The sequence below is a fragment of the Chrysemys picta genome, chromosome 19 (genome assembly GCF_011386835.1).
Source record: "Chrysemys picta bellii isolate R12L10 chromosome 19, ASM1138683v2, whole genome shotgun sequence".
NCBI lineage: Eukaryota > Metazoa > Chordata > Testudines > Emydidae > Chrysemys > Chrysemys picta.
This window is the reverse complement of record NC_088809.1, coordinates 846,863-865,969: the sequence shown is the minus strand read 5'-3', so window position 1 is coordinate 865,969 and position 19,107 is coordinate 846,863. Positions and strand designations below refer to the sequence as shown.

The following is a 19,107-nucleotide window of genomic DNA, read 5'->3' as shown; positions in this document are numbered from 1 at the left end:
CCTTACGGCCCCCGCTGCCACCAGACCAGGGCTATCAGGGGCTCCAGACCAGGGAGCCCCAGACAGACCCGCCTCTTCTGCTCCCCTAGGCCTCCACTCCCTTCTGCTCCGGCTCCCACCAGACCCCCTGGCTCCTGCTCACAAGCACAGCACCTCCCACTCCTCTCCCCAGCACCTGGGACTGGGGTAAGGAGCTTTGCAGCCGCAGAGCCCCACTGCATGGGGAGCCTCCCCTACCAGCGCCTCTGGAGATGGAGAATGGGCATGTGACGGGGACTCAGGACTCCTGGGTTCTAATCCTGGCCCCGGCTCTTCCCCCTCGTCCCATGGGGAGAGCACTGACCTGCCTGCCGGGCCGGGGAGGGGTCACTGATCAATGTGCATCCAGCCGTCCCCAGTCCCTGTCCAGGGCCAAGGCGCTGCAGGCCCGGTGGTCTCACGGTTCTGGAGCCTGAACACACAACACCCAGTGCCCCAGGAGTGGGGCGGGGCTGGCAGAGCATGTGTCCCCCCCCGCCCCGCACAGGTGCAGGGACACTCCCCCTTCCCTCCAGGCAGGGGGCGAGAGGGCATTTTCTGAGCAGCAGCTCCTTGGGGACAGGGCAGGGCTGCCCAGGGGCTTCCTTCATCTGTCATGCAGCCCTTGCCCCAGGCCTGGGCATTCAGTATCTAAAGGACCCGCCCAGGCCCACGTGTCCGGCACATGCAGCAGGGAACAGCGCTGCAGGGCTGGCTCGGACCTGGGGATCACTCCTGTGCTGAGACCCTGTGACTGGAGTGGGCTGTAACGCCATCACGCCGGGGGCTGCAGCCCCCTCGCCAGGACCACTGTTAATGGCAGCAGCAGGAGGGGGCTGGTCGGTCCCAGACTGTGCACTGCACCATGGAAGCCAGGCGCCGGAGAGGCAAAGGCCACCATGAGCAGGGAGTGTGAGGCCAGCAACAGGCGGGGGGCAGAGAGAGCTAGATGTGGGGAGGGGGACAGACTGGGCAATGCTGCCTCCAAGGGGTCCCTGTGCAATGGACGGCAGCAGCCCAGGAGGGAGGCTTGACACACCCCCCCCCGGGGAGGCCTTTGGATCCCACTGGGGGGCCATATCCACTCTCCCTAGCTCGGGCCAAAGCGACAGGAGCCTCCGGCTGGTGCTGGTGCAGAAGAGGCTATGGCAAATGTCTCCATGTGAATAGACCAGTGTTTTCCAGCTGGGAGCTCTTCCCCTCGGCGCGCCCAGCCGGTTTGGGCCCCTCCGCCAGCCCCTGGAGCACACGGCGGCTTGCAGCTCGGCTGGGCAGAGCTGGCCGTCTTGTTCACAGAGCCTGCCTGTCGGGCAGCAAGCACCTCCCCACAGAGCGGGAGCCCAGCTCAATACATGGCCCGAGGGAGCTCACAAGCTGGCCGAGTGCCCCCAAGGGCACAGCGCAGCCTCCTGGCAGGCACCACCTAGTGCCCATGGGAGCGAGCGACAGACAGCCACAGCTTGGATCCTGCAAGGCTGGGCTCCCCACAGGGCCCCAGCAGCCTGGTGACCCCCTGCACGGCAGGGCCAGACAGAGCTGAGCGGGCTGGAGGAGCCCAGAGAATCCAGGCTGCCATTCGCTTCTCCTAAGGCTCAGGAGTGGGTGAGGCGGGCGACCCGCCCTCCAAGCTCCCCACCCCAGGGGCCTGCGGGCGCAGCGGGGATGCTGTCTCGTCCCTGGGCGGCTGCAGGAGGAGCTGCTGGGGAGCCAGCATCCCAATGCTCGGCCACACGGCACTCGCAGGCCTCTGCTCCCTGCCAGGCCCTCCATGGCCCGGCTCTGCCGGGCATCGGCACAGTCTCCGAGCCAGAGGGCCCCAGCCACAGAGCAGCAAAGGTTCCTCTCACGCAGCCTGAACCGTGGCCAGAGAACAGGGAGCTTGGCCGAACAGACAACAAAGCCGCTCTGGGCCAGAGCAGAGAGATTCGCTCTTCAGGAGATTATGGACTCACCACTAAGCTGGGGACTGGCTCCGACAGGGGACTGGGGCCTGTCTGCAGTTCCCTGCCGCCCTGCAAGGGCGCTTGGCATGTTGCCGAGATGGGATGGGCTCTGCCCGGGGCTCAGAGCTCCCCACACACAATGCAGGGGCTCTGCCAGCACCAACCGCCCCACCACCCCCTGCCCAATGCTGCCACTCTTCTGCTCCCACTCCTCCTACCCAGTGCCACCTTCCCCATGCTGCCCTTCCCTCAACCCCATGCTGCCCACCCCAACACCAGGGCCTGCTCCACCCAGCGCAGAAGCCACCTGCTAGCTCTCTAACTAATCCGCTTTGCTTCCAAGATCCCCCAGCCCCAGCGCAGCTCACACCTCTCTGCCCGCTGCAGAGAGCCCCTCACCACTGACATCAGCCGCTGCACAGACCCCGGCCCTTCACGGGCTGCAGCTGCCACATGAACAGACTGCAGCCAGTGCCACTCAGCTCTGAGACTGCTGCCTGGGCACGGCCAGGCCTGGGCTCGGGGGCTCGCCGGGTCATGGGCTCAGGGGCAGGGGAGCCTGGCCCGGGGACTGGGGGTCGGGGCTGGGGGGGATCGGACTGGGGGTCAGGGCTGGGGGGGATCGGACTGGGGACTGGGGGTCAGGGCTGGGGGGGATCGGACTGGGGATCAAGAGCTGGAGGGGGATCAGCCTGGGGACTGGGGGTCAGGGCTGGGGGGGATCGGCCTGGAGACTGGGGTTAAGGAGGATTGGGGGGGGGGGATCAGCCTAGGGACTGGGGATCAGGAGCTGGAGGGGGATTGGCTGGGGGACTGTGGGTTGGGGCTGGTGGGGATCAGCCTGGGGACTGGGGGTCGGGGGGGGTTGGAGGGGGATCGGCCTGGGGACTGGGGTTTGGGGGGGATCGGCCTGGGGGGGATCAGCCTGGGGTTCCGTGGGCGGGAGGGTTGGCTTGTTTTACACTGGCTTTTTCCTCTGTACTGATCCTGACCCAAAACACCCCAAGACACCAGCACCAAGACACCCCTGAGCCCCCTTCCCCCAGGGCTCTGCTGGCAGGGTACGTACCCAGGCAGCTGTGTCCGTAGTGTACCATGAAGTCCGCCCCGAGGGCCCTGGCCGTGAAGTCATCCACACAGCACGCACCGTACGTCACGTCTCCCATCACCACCACCTCGGCACCGGTGAACCTGTGGGGAGGGCAGGAGGGGCAGCGTGGAGCCAGCGCTGGGCTAGTGGTAGGGAGAGATGCACCAGGTGGCCTCGAGGCTGGGGCGATACCTGCCTGGCTGGAGGCTCGTTTTCAGCCCAGTCTGACTGCAGAGCCGGCCTCAGCAAGCCACAGGAAACTACGAAGGTGTGCCACGGCCTGTCCGTTAACGCCATTGCCCCGGCTTGGCGTGCGGACCCCTCCCCCCAGGGAGATTCACTAGCCCCCCAGGGCACGGGGAGCCCCTCCCCTCAGCCCCAAGCCAAGGAGCTCAGCAACAGGAGGATGAGAAAGGGGCCTCCCCTGACCCCAGCGCTGGGCTCCTGGCAGCAGGATGGGGAGGGGCTCACACAGGGGGGAGCTGGGGTCAGGTGCTATGGCCTGAGGGAGGTCTGGGCCCACAGGAGCCTCGGAGCCCAGCTGACCCTAGCAGAGCCCGCTCCAGGCGAGCGTCTCCCCATGGCCATTCCCTGACCGGCATTGCTGCCTTCGATCCTCGTGCAAGGCAGCACAGCAGGGCAGGGGCACGTGCCAGGCTCCCGCATGTCCTGCCATGGATTGCAGCCGCTGCAAGCCCGCCCCAGCAGGGGACCAGGACAGGCACCGGCTACTCCCCGAGACGGCACCATGATTACACTGGAGAGAGGTAATCCGCCCCTTCAATTGGGTAAAGCTGTTTGCAATTCAGGGGATTATCTGCTCATCAGATATTACGCTGCCAGCTTCCCAACGTACCAGGACAGGGAGAGGAGAGGCGAGGCGCTGTCCGTCTCCCACCAGCATATCCTGGGGACACACGAGCCTCCTGGAACAAGCGCAGCAAGAGCCAAGCAGCGGCCAGGGTGAGCCCGAGTGGGAAGTGACAGACCCCCATTCACGTGGGAGAGCCGCTCCCAGGATCCCAGCCCTGGCCCCCTCTATCCCGTCCCGCCAGCGCTCCAGCCAGGCCACTGCCCCCCTTGGAGCAGGGGCTCAGATTTGATCAAGTCCATGTGTCCGAGGGAGCAGCGCTGGCTTCACCTCTGCATGATTCCTGTCAACTATGCCTGCCCCACGCCTGGCACTGCTGGCAGGGTCTGAACCCCATCCCTGCTCAGCCTGCGTACCCAAGGCGCCCCGCGGCCCTGCATCCAGCATGCCAACGGCACCTCACTCCTGTGTCTGTGGGGAGCAGACTGGGGCCCTTCTCCCTCTCACAGAGGGGCCCAGGCACTGGCCCACACGAGGCACTGGCCCATTAGAGGAGCATCTGCTGCTTAGGTGGCACCTGGAGAGAAGTGTGAGTCACACAGCTCCCCGTCAGCACTCGCCTTCTGCTCCTGGAACGAGCCTCCGCGGAGGAAAAGCGTGCCCAGCTCCCGGTCCCACACAGCCGGAGCAGAGCCAGAACCCGCCAGGAAGAGCCACCATCCGGCTGGCACCCACGAGGCCAGGGTGGGGCGGCTTGTGACAGGCCCAGTGCCAGAGGCAGAGGATGCTCTGTGATTTAAAGGCGCCACCTCTGTAGGTATTTTATTGCACCAGTCCAGGGATTATTAGCTTGGCCGCATGCCCGGGGAGCTGCTGTGGTATTTTAATTAGGAAAGCAGGTATTGTAATGACAAAGCCCCCGCCTGGAGGGGCTGGTTAAACCATATGCTAATTCCTTATTTACATCAGGTTTCACTGAGCACTTGCAGGAGCCGCTCTCCTCCTATTGTCTGGGCCGTATCTCACTGCACCAGGTCCTCCGGCCTCGCCTCCCCCACGGGCTGGGACATGGGCAGCACACGGAGCAGTGGGCTGGCTCACCGACAGGGCTCAGCTGCCCGTGCTGGGAAAGGAGACGCATCGGGAGGGCCCATCTCACAGCGAGGGGCTCAGTCTCCGCAGCCCCTTTGCTCCTGGACGGCTCTGCTTAGGTAGCCAGCAAGGGGTGAGCTGCGGTGCTTCCTGCGACATGGCCCGAGACCCCACGCGGGGTCCAGCAGCAGCCCAGGGGAAGGGCCCGACAGCCCAGCCCTTTGGGCCGTTCCCAGGCCCCCCACGGGGAAGTGCGGGCAGCGGTGGCGCAGTCTCCAAGTCACCCAGCCCCAGTGGGACGCCGCGACAGCCCAGGAACCAGGGTGCCTCTCGCTGTCCCATCCAACCCACAGGCCACAGCACGGGGGCTCTCGGACCCTGAGCGCCCAGCTCTCCAGAGCAGAGCAACTCACTGACAACCCCAATCAAACTCACGCAGGCACCGGCCCCCAGGCTGCTCGGGCAGAGCCCCCAGCACGACGCCACACTGCGAACGCCGCCTGGAGAGCGGGGCAGGGAGCTACGTACCACTCGAGAATAGAAACTGTGGGCAGATCCGGCCAGATGGCGGGGGGGAGAAATCGCAAAGCGTGCTGAATATTAACAGCTCGATCGCATCCGTCAGCGCCGGGGCAGGGAAAGGGATCGCGTCTTCAGCAAGACCTTCCTTGCACACGCAGCAGCCCCCAGGCCTGGGGCAGCCCGTCCGCCTGCCTGGGGGACAAACACCCCTCTGCAAGGAACCTCCCAGTTGACGGAGGCCCCACCTCTACTGGCTGGCACGCTGCAGCCCCGGCCCAGAATGGCCTGGCAGGGTGCTAGCGACCGTCAAACCAGCCTGTAGAAGGACTATGACACACACTGTCATGCTGGGAAGGCCCAGACTCCAGGCAGCTCCCCTGCCCTGAACCATTCAGCTCCCGCAGCGAGGGGACTGCGGCTTTCCAGACACAGGGCAACAACTGCCACCCTCCCCCACAGCGCGCACAAGGGGTGCCGGGCCAGGGGCACCCAGCAAGCGGATGCCCCTCACTCCAAGGGAGCCTCGGAGATTCCAGAACGCGGCTCTCGACCCCCAGCCAATCCGGACTCGTAGCGCCTCCTCTAATAAGCGGGGATGAAATTAACATGAATCAGACGGGCGGGGAGAGTGGGAAATTATTCATCTCCTTGAGATTCTGGATGGGGAGGTCTGACTCAGAGCGGCTGCCAGCTCTGCTTAATTTTTTATAGATTAAAATGTATGCAAATTGGCCCAAGCCCCAGAGGAAGTCCCTGGGGGTGCAGAGCAAGGAAGTGAAACAGCAACGGGGGTGGGGGGGGGGAAAAGAGAGCAGGCTGGGGACCTGCCCTGAGTACCCAGCCCCCCCCAACCCCAGCTCTGCGACTCCCAGAGGAGGGGGGGGAGCAGGCTGGGGACCTGCCCTGAGTACTCAGCCCCACCCCCAGCCTGGGAGCAGGACACGGCTATGGGGCTGGGGCTGCAGCGGCAGGAGGGGGCACATGGCCCAGCGAGGTGGGTAAGGCCAGTCTCGCTCACCCGGGCTCAGAGTGGGAGGGGAGCAGGACCCTGTGCCCTGGCCCAGCATGGGGGCTGCAGCCTGGGGACAGCTGCTGGTGGCTGGAGCCGGGGAACAGCAATAACCGTCTCCCAAGACAGAGCCCAGGCGAGTGCCACAGGCTCCCCTGGCTGTTTCAATCACCGCCTGCCCAAGCCTTTCATCCAGCTACAGAGGAAGGAAACTTCAATTAGCATCCACCTGAACTGACTCAGTGCAGAGCAGACCCATCTCTCGCCCTCCGACCGGCGCCAGCAGCACCTGCTCTATGCCAGGCCTGGGGCCCAGGGCAGTGGGCCAGGGCACCCCACTGAGCGTCAACCCACCTGCCAGGAGCCTACTGCTCTCGGCCACAAGAGCAGTCGTCCCACCCCCTCCCAGCACAGCCTCTCCCGCCCACTCAGCAGGGAGCTCATGAATATTGAACACTTGGGAAGGTTATTCATCTTCCAGCTCAGTGTGAAAAACCTCCCAGCCTGCGCATTTCTCTCCTCTTCCCCCTCAGTCCCTATCTCCTCCCAACGGCCGTCTGCAAAGTGCCCCATTCAGCACAGACAGACCTGCCCCGAGCAGCCCCCCAGGACCCCCACACACCGGCATGGGGGCGAGTGCACCACAACCCCAAACGCAGGGGATGCTGCCTAGAGGGCACCCGGGCGGATTTCCAGGCAGAGGAGAAGGGGGAGCTCAGAGCTACATGCATCAGGACAGGGCCAGCCCAGCCTGCTGCCCAGGGCCGGCCACTAGCCCTGGCACCGCCGCTCTGACTGCAGTTCTGCTTTTCACACCAGTCCCCAAAGCAGCTCCTGATGGTGCCCCCCCGGAGCCAGCGTGGCCGGGTGAACTTCAGCGCACTCTTGGGAGCAGAGGGGTGAACATGCAGACCCACGAAGCAGCCACCCAACCCAACACGCTCAGGCAGAAAAGAGGTTTAACCAGAGCACACAACAGATACCCAGAGTCCTGGGCTGGCGACGAAGCGCAGCCCGCGGCCACTCGGACAACGCAGCCCTGGCTAGGGTTGCCAGGTGTCCGGTTTTCAATCTAACTCTCCCCGGCCCGGGAACAATGAGCAAGTGAGTGAGGGTGGGGGGAGCGAACGACGGAGGGAGGGGGATGGAGTGAGCGGGGTGGGGCCTCGGAGAAGCAGCAGGGCAGGGGTGTTCGGTTGTGCGCGGTTGGAAAGTTGGCCAACCAACGTTGGAAAGCAGGGCCGAGAAATTAGTCAGCCCAACCCTGGCCCCGGAACAGACAGGCCGGCTGGCCACTCCTGCCCCCAGTGCTGACTGCGTATGGACCAGCCGCTCGCTCCAGACACCCGTTTAGAGCTCCCATCCCACGCCAAGGGCACCCCTGCCCCATCCCTTCTCAGCAGCCTGCCCTGGCATGGCCCCCTCTCCTCCGCCGCCCCCCAGCAGCCAGCACCACCTCTGCCAGAGAGCGTACACCTCCACCTGGCCCGTCTCTCCCAGCGGTGCCCAGGGTGGCTGGAGCCGAGCGCTAACGTTTCACTGTGACTGATGCTAATCGGGGCCCTGGGCTCTGCTGCTCAAGCAGGCTGGGAGACAGCATTGAGAGTGACTGGGGGCTGGGGCTCCCGAGGACCAGGCCAGAAAGGGGGGACGGGGCACTGCAGGCTGGGGTGGGGCCTGGAGTCCATCCTGCTCCCCCAGTGGCCACCCAGGGCCTCTCCCTCGGTGTACTAGGTAGGGTCAGAGCGACTGGGCCCAGCCACTGCAGAGCGAGCCAGCACTGCAGCCAGACGGGGACACAGGAAGCCAGGCCAGGACGAACACGGAGAGCCCCTGAGGCTGGGCACCCGGTGCAGGAGTTGACAGCATGGGGAAGGTGGGGGGCAGGGAGCAGAGGCTCTGGGGAACTAACACACATGGGCAGGGTATATGGTGGGTTAGTGGCTGATGACAAGGTACAGGCCCATTCGCCCCGCCTGGGGCGCCCAGGCACAGCGCCGGGAGGGGCCTGAACCCCACAGCAGGGGAGAGCCAGGCACAGGGGCAGGGCCTGGGGCCAGGCTGCTGGGCAGCAGTGGTTTCCCTGCCAACTCCCCAGCCGGGAGGCGGCCGAAAGAGGAGGTTTAAACGCTGCCTCAAGCAGCAGCAGCACGAGGGCCAGGGACCGGCCCTGAGACACGACAGCCCCCACGTGCACGGGAGCTCGGCTGTGATGGGCTCCAGGGTGCGAACACCTCACTGGGATCATCCCCCCCCGGCACGTGCTGGCTGGAAGGTCCTGGACAGTGGACTCCCTACTGGAGAGCCAGAGAAAAATGCATTTCATTAGCGGGGAGCTCGTCACCAAGCCACATTAACAGGCTTCCAACTTCATTAGCACAGGCAGGCTGCGCGTAATTAAAATAACGAGCTTGCAATTTTACTGCAAACGGCTTCGGAACAGCGCTGCTGCAGCTGGGCAATTACAGTCTGTGCGCGGAGCCTGGCACCGAGACGGCCCCAGAGCATCTGCAGGCTGCAAGTGGGTCACGCTGCGATACGGGGCCGCCCGGAGTCCTGCTGGCATGACCCCATCACCCTCCCCGCAGGCGGAGCAGCCCTGGCTCTGCACCCCCACTCCATCGCCCTCCTGCTTAGAGCCCCCGACCTTCCTCCCCACACAGGGGGGGAAGGGGGGGGTCGCTCCTCTGGTACCTACACGAGGGCCCTGCATGGAGGCCCTTCTCGGGCGGGCGCCAGCCTCGACACACAGGACGAGCCTGCACTGGGCGAGCTGGGCCAGAGAAGCCTTTGCCATTTCTGCTGTGTGCAGGAGCCTCGAGGCCCGGTGTCCCAGAGGGGACCGGAGACCTCTGCGGCCTGGGTTGGTCCCCACCCTGGCCTCGCCCCTCACCATGGGAGCTGCAGTAGTGCAGTGCCCCCCGGTGCTGCTCCCATCCAGCCAGGCAGTGCACAATGGAAGGCAAGTCCGGAGAGGGGAACACAGAGGCCGAGGGAGAGGAGAGCCCAGGGATCCCTGGGGGCGGCAGGGCGGGGTGTGATTAGAACTGATCTGCCACAGGTGGGAGTGAGCTCTCACCACAACGCCAGTGTCGGGCTTGGTGGTCCAGAGCCCAAGGCACCGGGCCGGACTCGCCCCCTCCCCTGGTACCATCCCCTCCCTGCGCCATCACTCCCCGCACAGGGGTTTGCAGCATCTCCAGTGAAGTGAGAACTTCATTCCCTCTTAACGATGCTGTTGTGCGGTTAATGACGGTAATTAAAGTCCCCTGCACAGCACATCGCGCGTTGGGAACAGTTCCGTGCCATCGGCGAGCTCTGCCTGGGGAACAGGACAGCACTGCGTGACTCAGCAGGGCCACGCACAGGGACACCTTACAGGGGCAGGAGCTGCTGTCAGCTCTGGGGCCAGGGAGAAGTGGGCAGTGCCCCAGGAAATCCCTCCAGCCCCTCTCCAGCCAGGCGCCTCGGCTGTAGGGTAACTGCTGGTCAGCCTGGCTCCACCTGGGTGGGTGGGGAGCACCTCTGCCCCAGCACAGCCGCCCTGGTGTCTGACGCGGAGCCCCGGGCTGGGAGGGCCGACAGGCCCCAGGAGACCGCACCAACTGGCTGAGGCATCTCAGTGTTTCAGACGCAAGCCAGTTGTCAGAAGCTTTTTTGCTCCTCATTATCTCCCTTTTCTGGTTTACGGGGCCTTTCAAGCTGCGCCAAAGCCGTTTGCCGCTCCGCACACGCCAGCCAGGCCACGTTCCCAGCAAGCGCAGACCCTGCCTGAGACGCTTAACTCTTCACTGCCCACCAGGGACAACGCAACTTCGCTTGGCCCCCTTGGAGTCTCCAGCCAGCGCACGGGGAGGGACGGATGGACAGTGGATGCCCATCAAGATGCATCAGCTCCCTGCCCCAGGCTCACCCCACCCAAGGGCTGCGGGCTGCCCACCCCGCCCCGCTGTCCAACTGCTAACACACAACATGCGCTCCCAGCTGCTGGCCCCGCCCCCCCATAGTCCGGCAAGCTGTGTGGGGCACTATGGGGCACAGTCCGTTACAATCCAGGGCCCAGGGCCAGCCCCCGCATGCAACACCGCATCGTACGCACGCATCGCCCCCCAGCCCCCGCGTGCAACACCGCAGCGAACGCACGCATCGCCCCCCAGCCCCCGCGTGCAACACCGCAGCGAACGCACGCATCGCCCCCCCCGCCCCCGCGTGCAACACCGCAGCGAACGCACGCATCGCCCCCCCCGCCCCCGCGTGCAACACCGCAGCGAACGCACGCATCGCCCCCCAGCCCCCGCGTGCAACACCGCAGCGAACGCACGCATCGCCCCCCAGCCCCCGCGTGCAACACCGCAGCGAACGCACGCATCGCCCCCCAGCCCCCGCGTGCAACACCGCAGCGAACGCACGCATCGCCCCCCAGCCCCCGCGTGCAACACCGCAGCGAACGCACGCATCGTCCCCCAGCCCCCGCGTGCAACACCGCAGCGAACGCACGCACGCATCGTCCCCCAGCCCCCGCGTGCAACACCGCAGCGAACGCACGCACGCATCGCCCCCCAGCCCCCGCGTGCAACACCGCAGCGAACGCACGCATCGCCCCCCCAGCCCCCGCGTGCAACACCACAGCGAACGCACGCATCGCCCCCCCCGCGTGCAACACCGCAGCGAACGCACGCATCGCCCCCCAGCCCCCGCGTGCAACACCGCAGCGAACGCACGCATCGACCCCCAGCCCCCGCGTGCAACACCGCAGCGAACGCACGCACGCATCGTCCCCCACCCCCCGCGTGCAACACCGCAGCGAACGCACGCATCGCCCCCCAGCCCCCGCGTGCAACACCGCAGCGAACGCACGCATCGCCCCCCAGCCCCCGCGTGCAACACCGCAGCGAACGCACGCATCGCCCCCCAGCCCCCGCGTGCAACACCGCATCGTACGCACGCATCGCCCCCCAGCCCCCGCGTGCAACACCGCATCGTACGCACGCATCGTCCCCCAGCCCTCGCGTGCAACACCGCAGCGAACGCACGCATCGCCCCCCAGCCCCCGTGTGCAACACCGCAGCGAACGCACGCACGCATCGTCCCCAGCCCCCGCGCCCCTCGAGAAAGGAGCCAGCTCATCCCAGGCCAAATTCTCCTCTCCCGCCCCACTTGCCATCCAGCACTGCAGGACCCCGGGGCCATCAGGAAACATTTGTGCTGCTCCACAGATTGTGCTGCACGGGGGCCCAGGCTTACTCTGCCCATGCAGAGCCCTTGGGGCCCTCTCCCCTCAGGGCTGGGACAGTGGCAGCACCAGCCGGCAGCCCAGCAGCACCCCCGAGCTGCCCCAGCAACACAGGGAGCAGCAGGGCCGGGCCACCCCTCCCAGGATAGAGGTGAATGGGAACTTCGCAGGCCCATGGAGTTCCCCAGTCCCAGAGCAGAATCTGCAGCTGGTCTCCTGCCTGCTCAGAGAGGCCAGTGTGTTAAGAGGAGGGATGGCCGGGGTGGGGGAGGGAGCTGGGGAGCCCAGGTTCCTATCAGGACTGCTGGGGTCCCCTGTGATTACCAGGAGCTGGTCACACAGAGAAGAGACAGGGATTAGCAACCGCAGCCCCTAATGCTTGGAGCTTATTAACAGGGACTCAAGAGCCCATCTGAGGAGCTGCTCCAGCGCCAGCCCAGAGCCCATGCTGGCCCCCAGAGCAGGGCACTGGCTCTCTGGTCACTCGGCCTGGGCACACAGCTCCCCATGGCACGCAGCGCAGGGGCTGATCCTGGCTGGCAACTGCACCCACCAGCCTGAGTGGGGACCCAAGCAGGGCTCTCCAGGCCTCTCCAGCAGCTGCCTGGCCACGCTCCTGCAGGGCTGACCCGCACGCTCCCCCCCGCTCCAGGGACGGCTCCCCTCGGCCAAATCACATCAGCCCTGATAAACGGAGCCAATTTGGAACTTTCCGAGATAACATCATGATGCGATTTCCAGCAGGCAGTAGCCCTGCCAGCTCAGCGGGAACAGAGCCGCAGCACACAGCTCCCACGCAGGACGGCAGCGAGCTGAGGACACCGCAGCTCCCACGCACGGCCCGGCCGGCGACCGACAGAGACCTCGACTCAGCCACAGCCGCATGGCGTTCACAGCACTGCGGGCAGCCCGGCCCGGCGGGGTCACAGCCCGGCCCGGCGGGGTCACAGCCCGGCCCGGCCCAGCCCAGCCAGTCATGGCCAAGCCCAGCAGGGTCACAGCCTGGCCGAGCAGGGCCAGCATCCCACAACCTCGCCCCGGGCCTGGCCCAACGCAGCGAGGTCACGGCCCAGCACTGAGACCAGTGACGGTGCCCGCATTTAAGCTGGTCTTCAGGGTGCTGAGCTCTGCAGGCTCTGCTCTCGCTCCAGCCGTTCTGGGCAACGCTCCTGTTCCTTGCACGGAGAAGTGCAGTTTGTTAGGAAGTAGATAACAAAGACAAACCTATTAACACTAATTAACGAGGCCTTGCACCAATCAATTCTGTAAGTGTGCTATACATTTCAAAGCTCTATGCTCAGTCTGTCAGGAGGCAGCTGCGGTACTGGGATAACTGTGTCTTCATTTAGCTCACAGTCCCCCGGGGCACAGCCAAGCCCTAACGGGCCAGGCTCTGGGGCCACAAGAGGGACAGCTGCAGCCTAATCTCAGAGTCCCAGCCCATCGGAAGAGACGCAAGCCCCCTCCCCTTCACGCTGCAGGGAGGGATCCCCCAGCCATGCTACCCAGTCTGAGCCACCAGCCCCTTTCTCCCCACAGACCCTCGCACTCACCTCTCGCACTTGGGCCCTTCCCCACAGCTGGCACTGGAGAGCCTCAGACATCCCTCTCCCCTGCCCCCATGACAGTGCAGGCCCCTCCAGATAACCAGAGCGGACAGCAGCAGGACGGCGAAGGCTAAGGGTCTCCATCCCACCCCCCAGCACTCGGGCTACCAGGAGGGCTGTGCTGGAGCAGGGAGCAGTGGCTTAGAGCGGATGCCTACGGCTGTGGGTGGCAGAATCAGCCCTGCACTGGGTGCAGAGTCCATGGCCGGGACATCTCCCTTGGCCAGAGCTTACACAGCACGTGCTCCGGCGTCCCAACACCGGGGCTACTGCAGCTTTCCTGGCACCCCAATGTGCTGCCCCCTTTGCTTTTCCCGGGGAAAGTCGTTCCTTCCCGGATCAGTGCCGCTTGACCAGTCAGCGCGCCTGTGGCGGGCACAGAAGAAGCCTGTATTGTGAGGATACCATACAGTCCTCTGTCGGACTGTGCGCCTTGGTGCTGCATGATGACAAAGGAGCAATTCCAGCAGGGCGGACGGACAAGAGGGCGGAACTTGGGCAGCCCTTCGGAGAGCCACCCAGACATCTCGGATCCCAGGTATAGCCTCAGCCACTCGCTACGGCACAAAATAGCTATGGGGCTGGGGGGGCTCACGGTCTGACAGCCACCCTCCTCCCTGGGGCTGCAGAGCCCCAGCTCCAGCTGGAATGTCTCCCTGCTATTTTCAGCCCTGTAGCGTGAGGCTGGGTCTGTAGACCAGGCCCTGCCCCTTGCTGGTTGGTCGGCTGGGTAGATGTACCACTTGGACTTGGTACCACACAACATTTTGATTAAAAAACTAGAATGATACAAACCTGACATGGCCCTCGTTAAACGGATTAAACCCTGGCTGACGGATCGGTCTCAAAATGGAACTGTAAACAGGGCACCATCATCGAGCGGGTGTGTTGCTAGTGGGCCCCACAGGGATGGGTTCTTGTCCTTACGCTATTTAACATTTTCATCCATGACTTGGAAGACGACAAACTCCTTGCCAAGAAAGTTTGCAGCCGAGACAAGGATTGGGCAATAATGGAGAAGACAGGTCACCATACAGTGTGATCAGGATCGCTCGGTAATCTGAGTTTCACTATGGTTGAATGCAAAGTCCTACATCTAAACACAGGCCGTCTTCACAGGCTGGGGGCTCTCTCCTGGGAAGCAGGGACTACGAAACAGACGTGGGAGTCGCACCAGACAGGTGCTGAACATGAGCTCCTCATGCAACACCGTAGCCAACAAGGCTAACATGGTCCTTGGAAGCACACACAGGGGATCCGAAGGAGCAGGGAGGTTGTTTTACCTCTGTGTTTGGTGCTGGTGCAACCGCGGCTGGAATCCTGAGTCCAGTTCCAGTGCCCACCGTTCAAGGAGGACGTTGATAAATTGGAGAGGGGTCAGAGAAGAGCCATGAGAAGATTAAAGGGTTAGAAAACGTGCCTTACAGTGATAGACTCAAGGAGCTCAATCTTTTAACTTGGAGAGAAGGGTCAGGGTGACAATCACGGTCTCTAAGTACCGACATGGGGAACAAACATTGATGATGGGCTCTGCAACCCAGCAGCGATAGGTCCAACCCAAGCCAGTGACTGGACGTTGAAGCCGGATGTGTCTAGACTAGAATAAGGGGTGAGATTTTAGCAGTGGGCAATTAGTCACTGGAACAATTCCCCAAGAGTCTCGGGGGATTCTCCAGCCCTGGCCATTTTCTGAAGGACACCAACAAATTCAGGACAATCTCTACTCTGGGTGTGCAGGAGGTCAGACACACCAATGAATTCAGGACAATCTCTGCTCTGGGTGTGCAGGAGGTCAGACTACACCACCAATGTTCCCTTCTGGCTTTACAATCGATCAATCCATTTGCCCCCTGGGGACATAACCTGGTTTAAGCAGGGTCTGGAGACCCTGGCAGACCAGAATCTTTGAGGGAGAAAACAAGGGCAACCTCTGAAGAGCAGGGGGGGAAGGAGGGAGGCCGGGGTGTAGGTTGCTCCCCCAAAGCCCAGCAGCGGGGTGTCTGGATAAGCTGGCCCTACCTGGCTATGGACACAGAGTCGTGCTGTGATAACAGCCCTCTGCGGCGCTCCTCCGAGCTGGGGTGTTTGGTGCTGCTGGTCACGGCTCCCACAGGGCCGTGCAATCCAGGCTGGACATTCGCAGGGCGCTGTGCCCAGTCAGAGCGGGAGAATCGTAGCATCCGCTGGATGACGGCTCAGGGCCGGTCCTCTGGAGGGGATGCACGCAGACTGATGGGGCCATGGTGCAGTTAGCCCTCACCATGGCAGCCCTGCGGTGGCTAAGAGCTCAGCGGGGCCCAGGCACTGCTCCATGGCCCAGTGCCCTGTGCTGGATGCACTGGTTTGTTTGGGCTCCTGGTTAACTTTTCCTTGTCAGCCACCATGATCAGCATTCAGCGCTTGTGTTCACACTGTCTCAGCAGAGAAGCCTTTGATCCACACAGACTGCTCCAAGGCCCCCAGCCCACATGCTCCCCGCTCCCTGCCACCACCGCAGCCCGAGGCTCAGGGCACCGGGGTCCCCGCACAGCGCTGGATCTGAGTCTGTTCAAAGGGAGCCCGGGACCCAGCCCCCTGCCTCACATCCAGCCCAAAGAGCGCCGCGGCTGAGGGGGACCTCCCCTGTCTGCCGACCCCGGCACACTAGCCCCATCCAGCCCCCAGAAGGCAGCACGACTCAGGTACCCCCAGCACCCACCCCTCACGACTCTGCACCACCCTCTCGGCACCAGTTCCCAGACCCCTTTACGGGGCTGACTCTAGCTGCTCACCCAAAGGGCATGGCTGCAGGCCACAGCACCTGCCCTCCTGCAGGGCTCCATGCTGCTGGGCCCTTTCCCTCTTGTGCTCTGCAAGCTGCTCCCCGCCCACCCCAGCAGCAGCTCCCACCTCACTGAGAATCCCAAACTCTGCTCCACGCTGTCACAGGAGGGCCTGAGGGGCCCTCTCCTGCCACGCTGGGAGCAGCCCCAGGGCTCAGCCATGGCAGGATGAGCGCTGTGGGCAGGAACAAGTGGGAGGTGCCAGGTGCTAGACTTGCCCCCTGCTGAGGGAGAGACTAAGGGGCTTTTCGAGGGGCTCGGAGCCCCAGCAATGTGGGTAACAGAAGTATCTGAGAACCCCCCCATCCCTCACAGCATGGCTGCGGAGCAGACAGACAGACAGACGCACCATGAGAGACAGACAGATAGGCAGGGGTCCCGGGCTCCTCTTGCTGGTGCATTTGTAGTGACTACAGGCGCTGGCGGTTCCTGTCACTAATGCAGCCAGACGCAGTGAGAATCCTTTAACAGATGTCAACTCCACAACAGAGATAAACCTGAAACAAAGACATGGGGTGCGCAGGGCCCTGGGATCCCAGCATAACTGGAGCACTTCCCTGAATTGTAATCCTTGTCTTCAAGGCATGGGGAGCGAGCCAGCCCGCGCTGCCAGCTCTCGCGGTCCCTGGGCATGCTCCTGCTTAGCAATTAACTGGAGTGCTACCTCTGTGCACAGCGGAGTGGGAGCTTTCCAGAGCCCCTCCCCTGCAAACCCTGCCAAGGGTAGTGCAAGATGCTCCCCGCAGGGGGCGGGAAGGATGAGCCCACCTGGGGGTGAAGGGGGTTTGTTAAACAGCATGTGTGTGTCCCTCCTTCAGACGGGTTTCATGAACGAGAGCACGACCCGGACCCCAAGCCCACAAGGGCAGCGACATCCGAAGCCACCCAGCAAGTCCGTGTTCACAGAAGAACCAGGTCTCATGACTCCTGGCCCTTTGCTCAGTGCGAGGCCCAGTCAGCCAGCTGGCAGCCCTAGGACGCTCCCACCTAGTACGCGCCACGCTAGGGCCTTGCCTCAGTCCAGACCCCAAGAGGAAGGGCACCCCCTGCGCTAGCCAGGCTCCCCAGCCAAGCCTGAGAAGGGGTGGCTACAAGCCACAATCTTCCTGCCACTGCCACCTCCCCTGGCTTAGGCCACGTCTACAATGCAGCCTATGTCGGCAAAACCGATGTCACTCGGGGGTGTGAATGTTCTGACCCCTCCCCGTCCGAGCGACAGAAGTGACAAACTGTCTGGCCATTGGCTGGGCCCCAGTAGCCAGCGACAGTTGCATCTGATCCTCTAGGGATCTCAGCAAAGATCAACGTCTTTCCATCCTCCGCCTGGTTAGACATGCAATTCACAGGGAAACCGAGGCACGCACAATAATCATACACAACATTAAGAAAACTCCCCACTTCGTCACATCCCCCCCTCTCCCTTCGAGTCTGAACGGAGCAGGGTCCCTTCAGCTAATGGCCTGGGGAAGTGCAGGCCCCCCTCTCCGGGGCAAAACATTGGCTATAACTTTGCATTCCCATGGACCTCCTCCATCTCATAATCCTGGAGGGTCGGACTCCATTGCAGGAGCTCGGCATTAGCCCCTCTCTTTGGTCCAGCTCGTCAGAGGAGAGTGGTCAGTGTACACAGTAAAGTGCCTCCCAAATAGATACGGCTGCAGCTTTTTAAGCACCCACCGCGTGGCCAGGCGTTCCTTCTCGATGGCCGCATAGTTCTGCTCCCAGGGCAGCAGCTTCCCGCTCAGGTACCCGATGGGGGGGGTCTCTCCCCCTTCGCATTGGCCTGCATCAGCACCGCCCCCAGCCCTGCGTCTGGGGCATCTGTGAACGCCACAAGGCTTGTCAAAGTCTGGACTCACCAGCACTGGGCCCTTGACTAGAGCCTCCTTCAGAGCCCAGAGAGCCCCTGGCACTGCTCAGTCCAGACCACCTTGCCCTTCTTACATAGCTCCGTGATGGGGCTGCTAGAGAGCTCAAGTGGGGTACAAATCTCCAGCAGTGTCCCACCATCCTCATAAAGGCCTGGACCTGCTTCTTGGTTTGGGGAGCAGGTCAGTCTCTGGTCGCCTCCACCATGGCTGGCTCTGGCTTCAGGCAGCCGCTTCCCACCTTGAGGCCCAGGCACGACACCTCGGCCATCCCCACCTTGCACTTCCCAGCCTTTATAGCCAGCCTGGCCTCCTGGAGACGCCCCAGCCCCCTCCTCACGTGGGACACAGGCTCCTCCGCAGTCTGGCTAAAGACACACGTCATCCATGTGCGCCAGGGCCAAGTGCTCCCTCCCCCTGTGCCTGACCCACCCGGCGCTGGCAGGTGGCCGACGCCCCCTGGAGCCGAAAGGCAGGACCAGGAAGGCATAGAGCCCCAACGGGGTGATGAAAGCAGATTTCAACCTGGCATCTGGCTGCAAAGGCGCCGGCCAGTCGCCCTTGGTGAGGTAACAGGGCCCCCAACTTGTCTAGGATCTCGTCCGTCCTGGGCATGGGGCAGGCTCCGAACAGGCTCCCCGCGTGACTGGGACTCTGCGACCTGCAGTCCTACACGTGCGGGGGAGCTCGCCGGCCTGGCACAGACCCACGCTGCGCTGCTGCGGGCAGAAGGAGCTATTTCTGTCACGTCTGGAGCCAAGGCAGCTGGGTGAAAAGGGCCAGCCGAAGCAGCGGCCAAGCTAAGCTTCCACATTCGCACCAGCTATAAATATTAATGGTACGAGGAGCCAGGCACTAACGAGCCAGGCACTAACGAGGCCCTCTGTCGCGCTAACCCCTCACCTACTGCAGTTCTCTCCTGACCCGCGGCCGCTCCTTGGGGAGTGAGGGGCGGGGGTTCGATGGCTTCGCACTAAGCAGCACAGGCTCAGGCAGTGGCTATAAAGGGCTCCAGCCGCGAGTCACCGCTGGCCACAGCCATGGACGGAAGGCTCCTAGCCACGCCCGAGCTGCAGCTCCAGGGGTCACTCG

The 19,107-nt window shown here is 63.7% G+C and overlaps 1 protein-coding gene across 6 annotated transcripts in view; it reads right to left on the bottom strand.

The window, feature by feature from the left end:
* DPH1 (diphthamide biosynthesis 1) overlaps positions 1-19,107 on the bottom strand; it is a 135,695-nt gene that overhangs the window by 23,710 nt on the left and 92,878 nt on the right. For 4 of the 6 annotated variants that reach the window (XR_010593838.1, XM_065573198.1, XM_065573197.1 and 1 more), the window contains exon 4: positions 3,031-3,152. The exons of the other annotated variants lie outside the window; for them this stretch is intronic. Coding sequence is in view for 3 of the 4 variants with exons in the window: in XM_065573198.1 (XP_065429270.1) it covers positions 3,031-3,152 (122 nt within the window). In the remaining variant the exon portion in view is untranslated. The remainder of the gene's footprint in view (positions 1-3,030; positions 3,153-19,107) is intronic. 6 annotated transcript variants of the gene reach the window in all.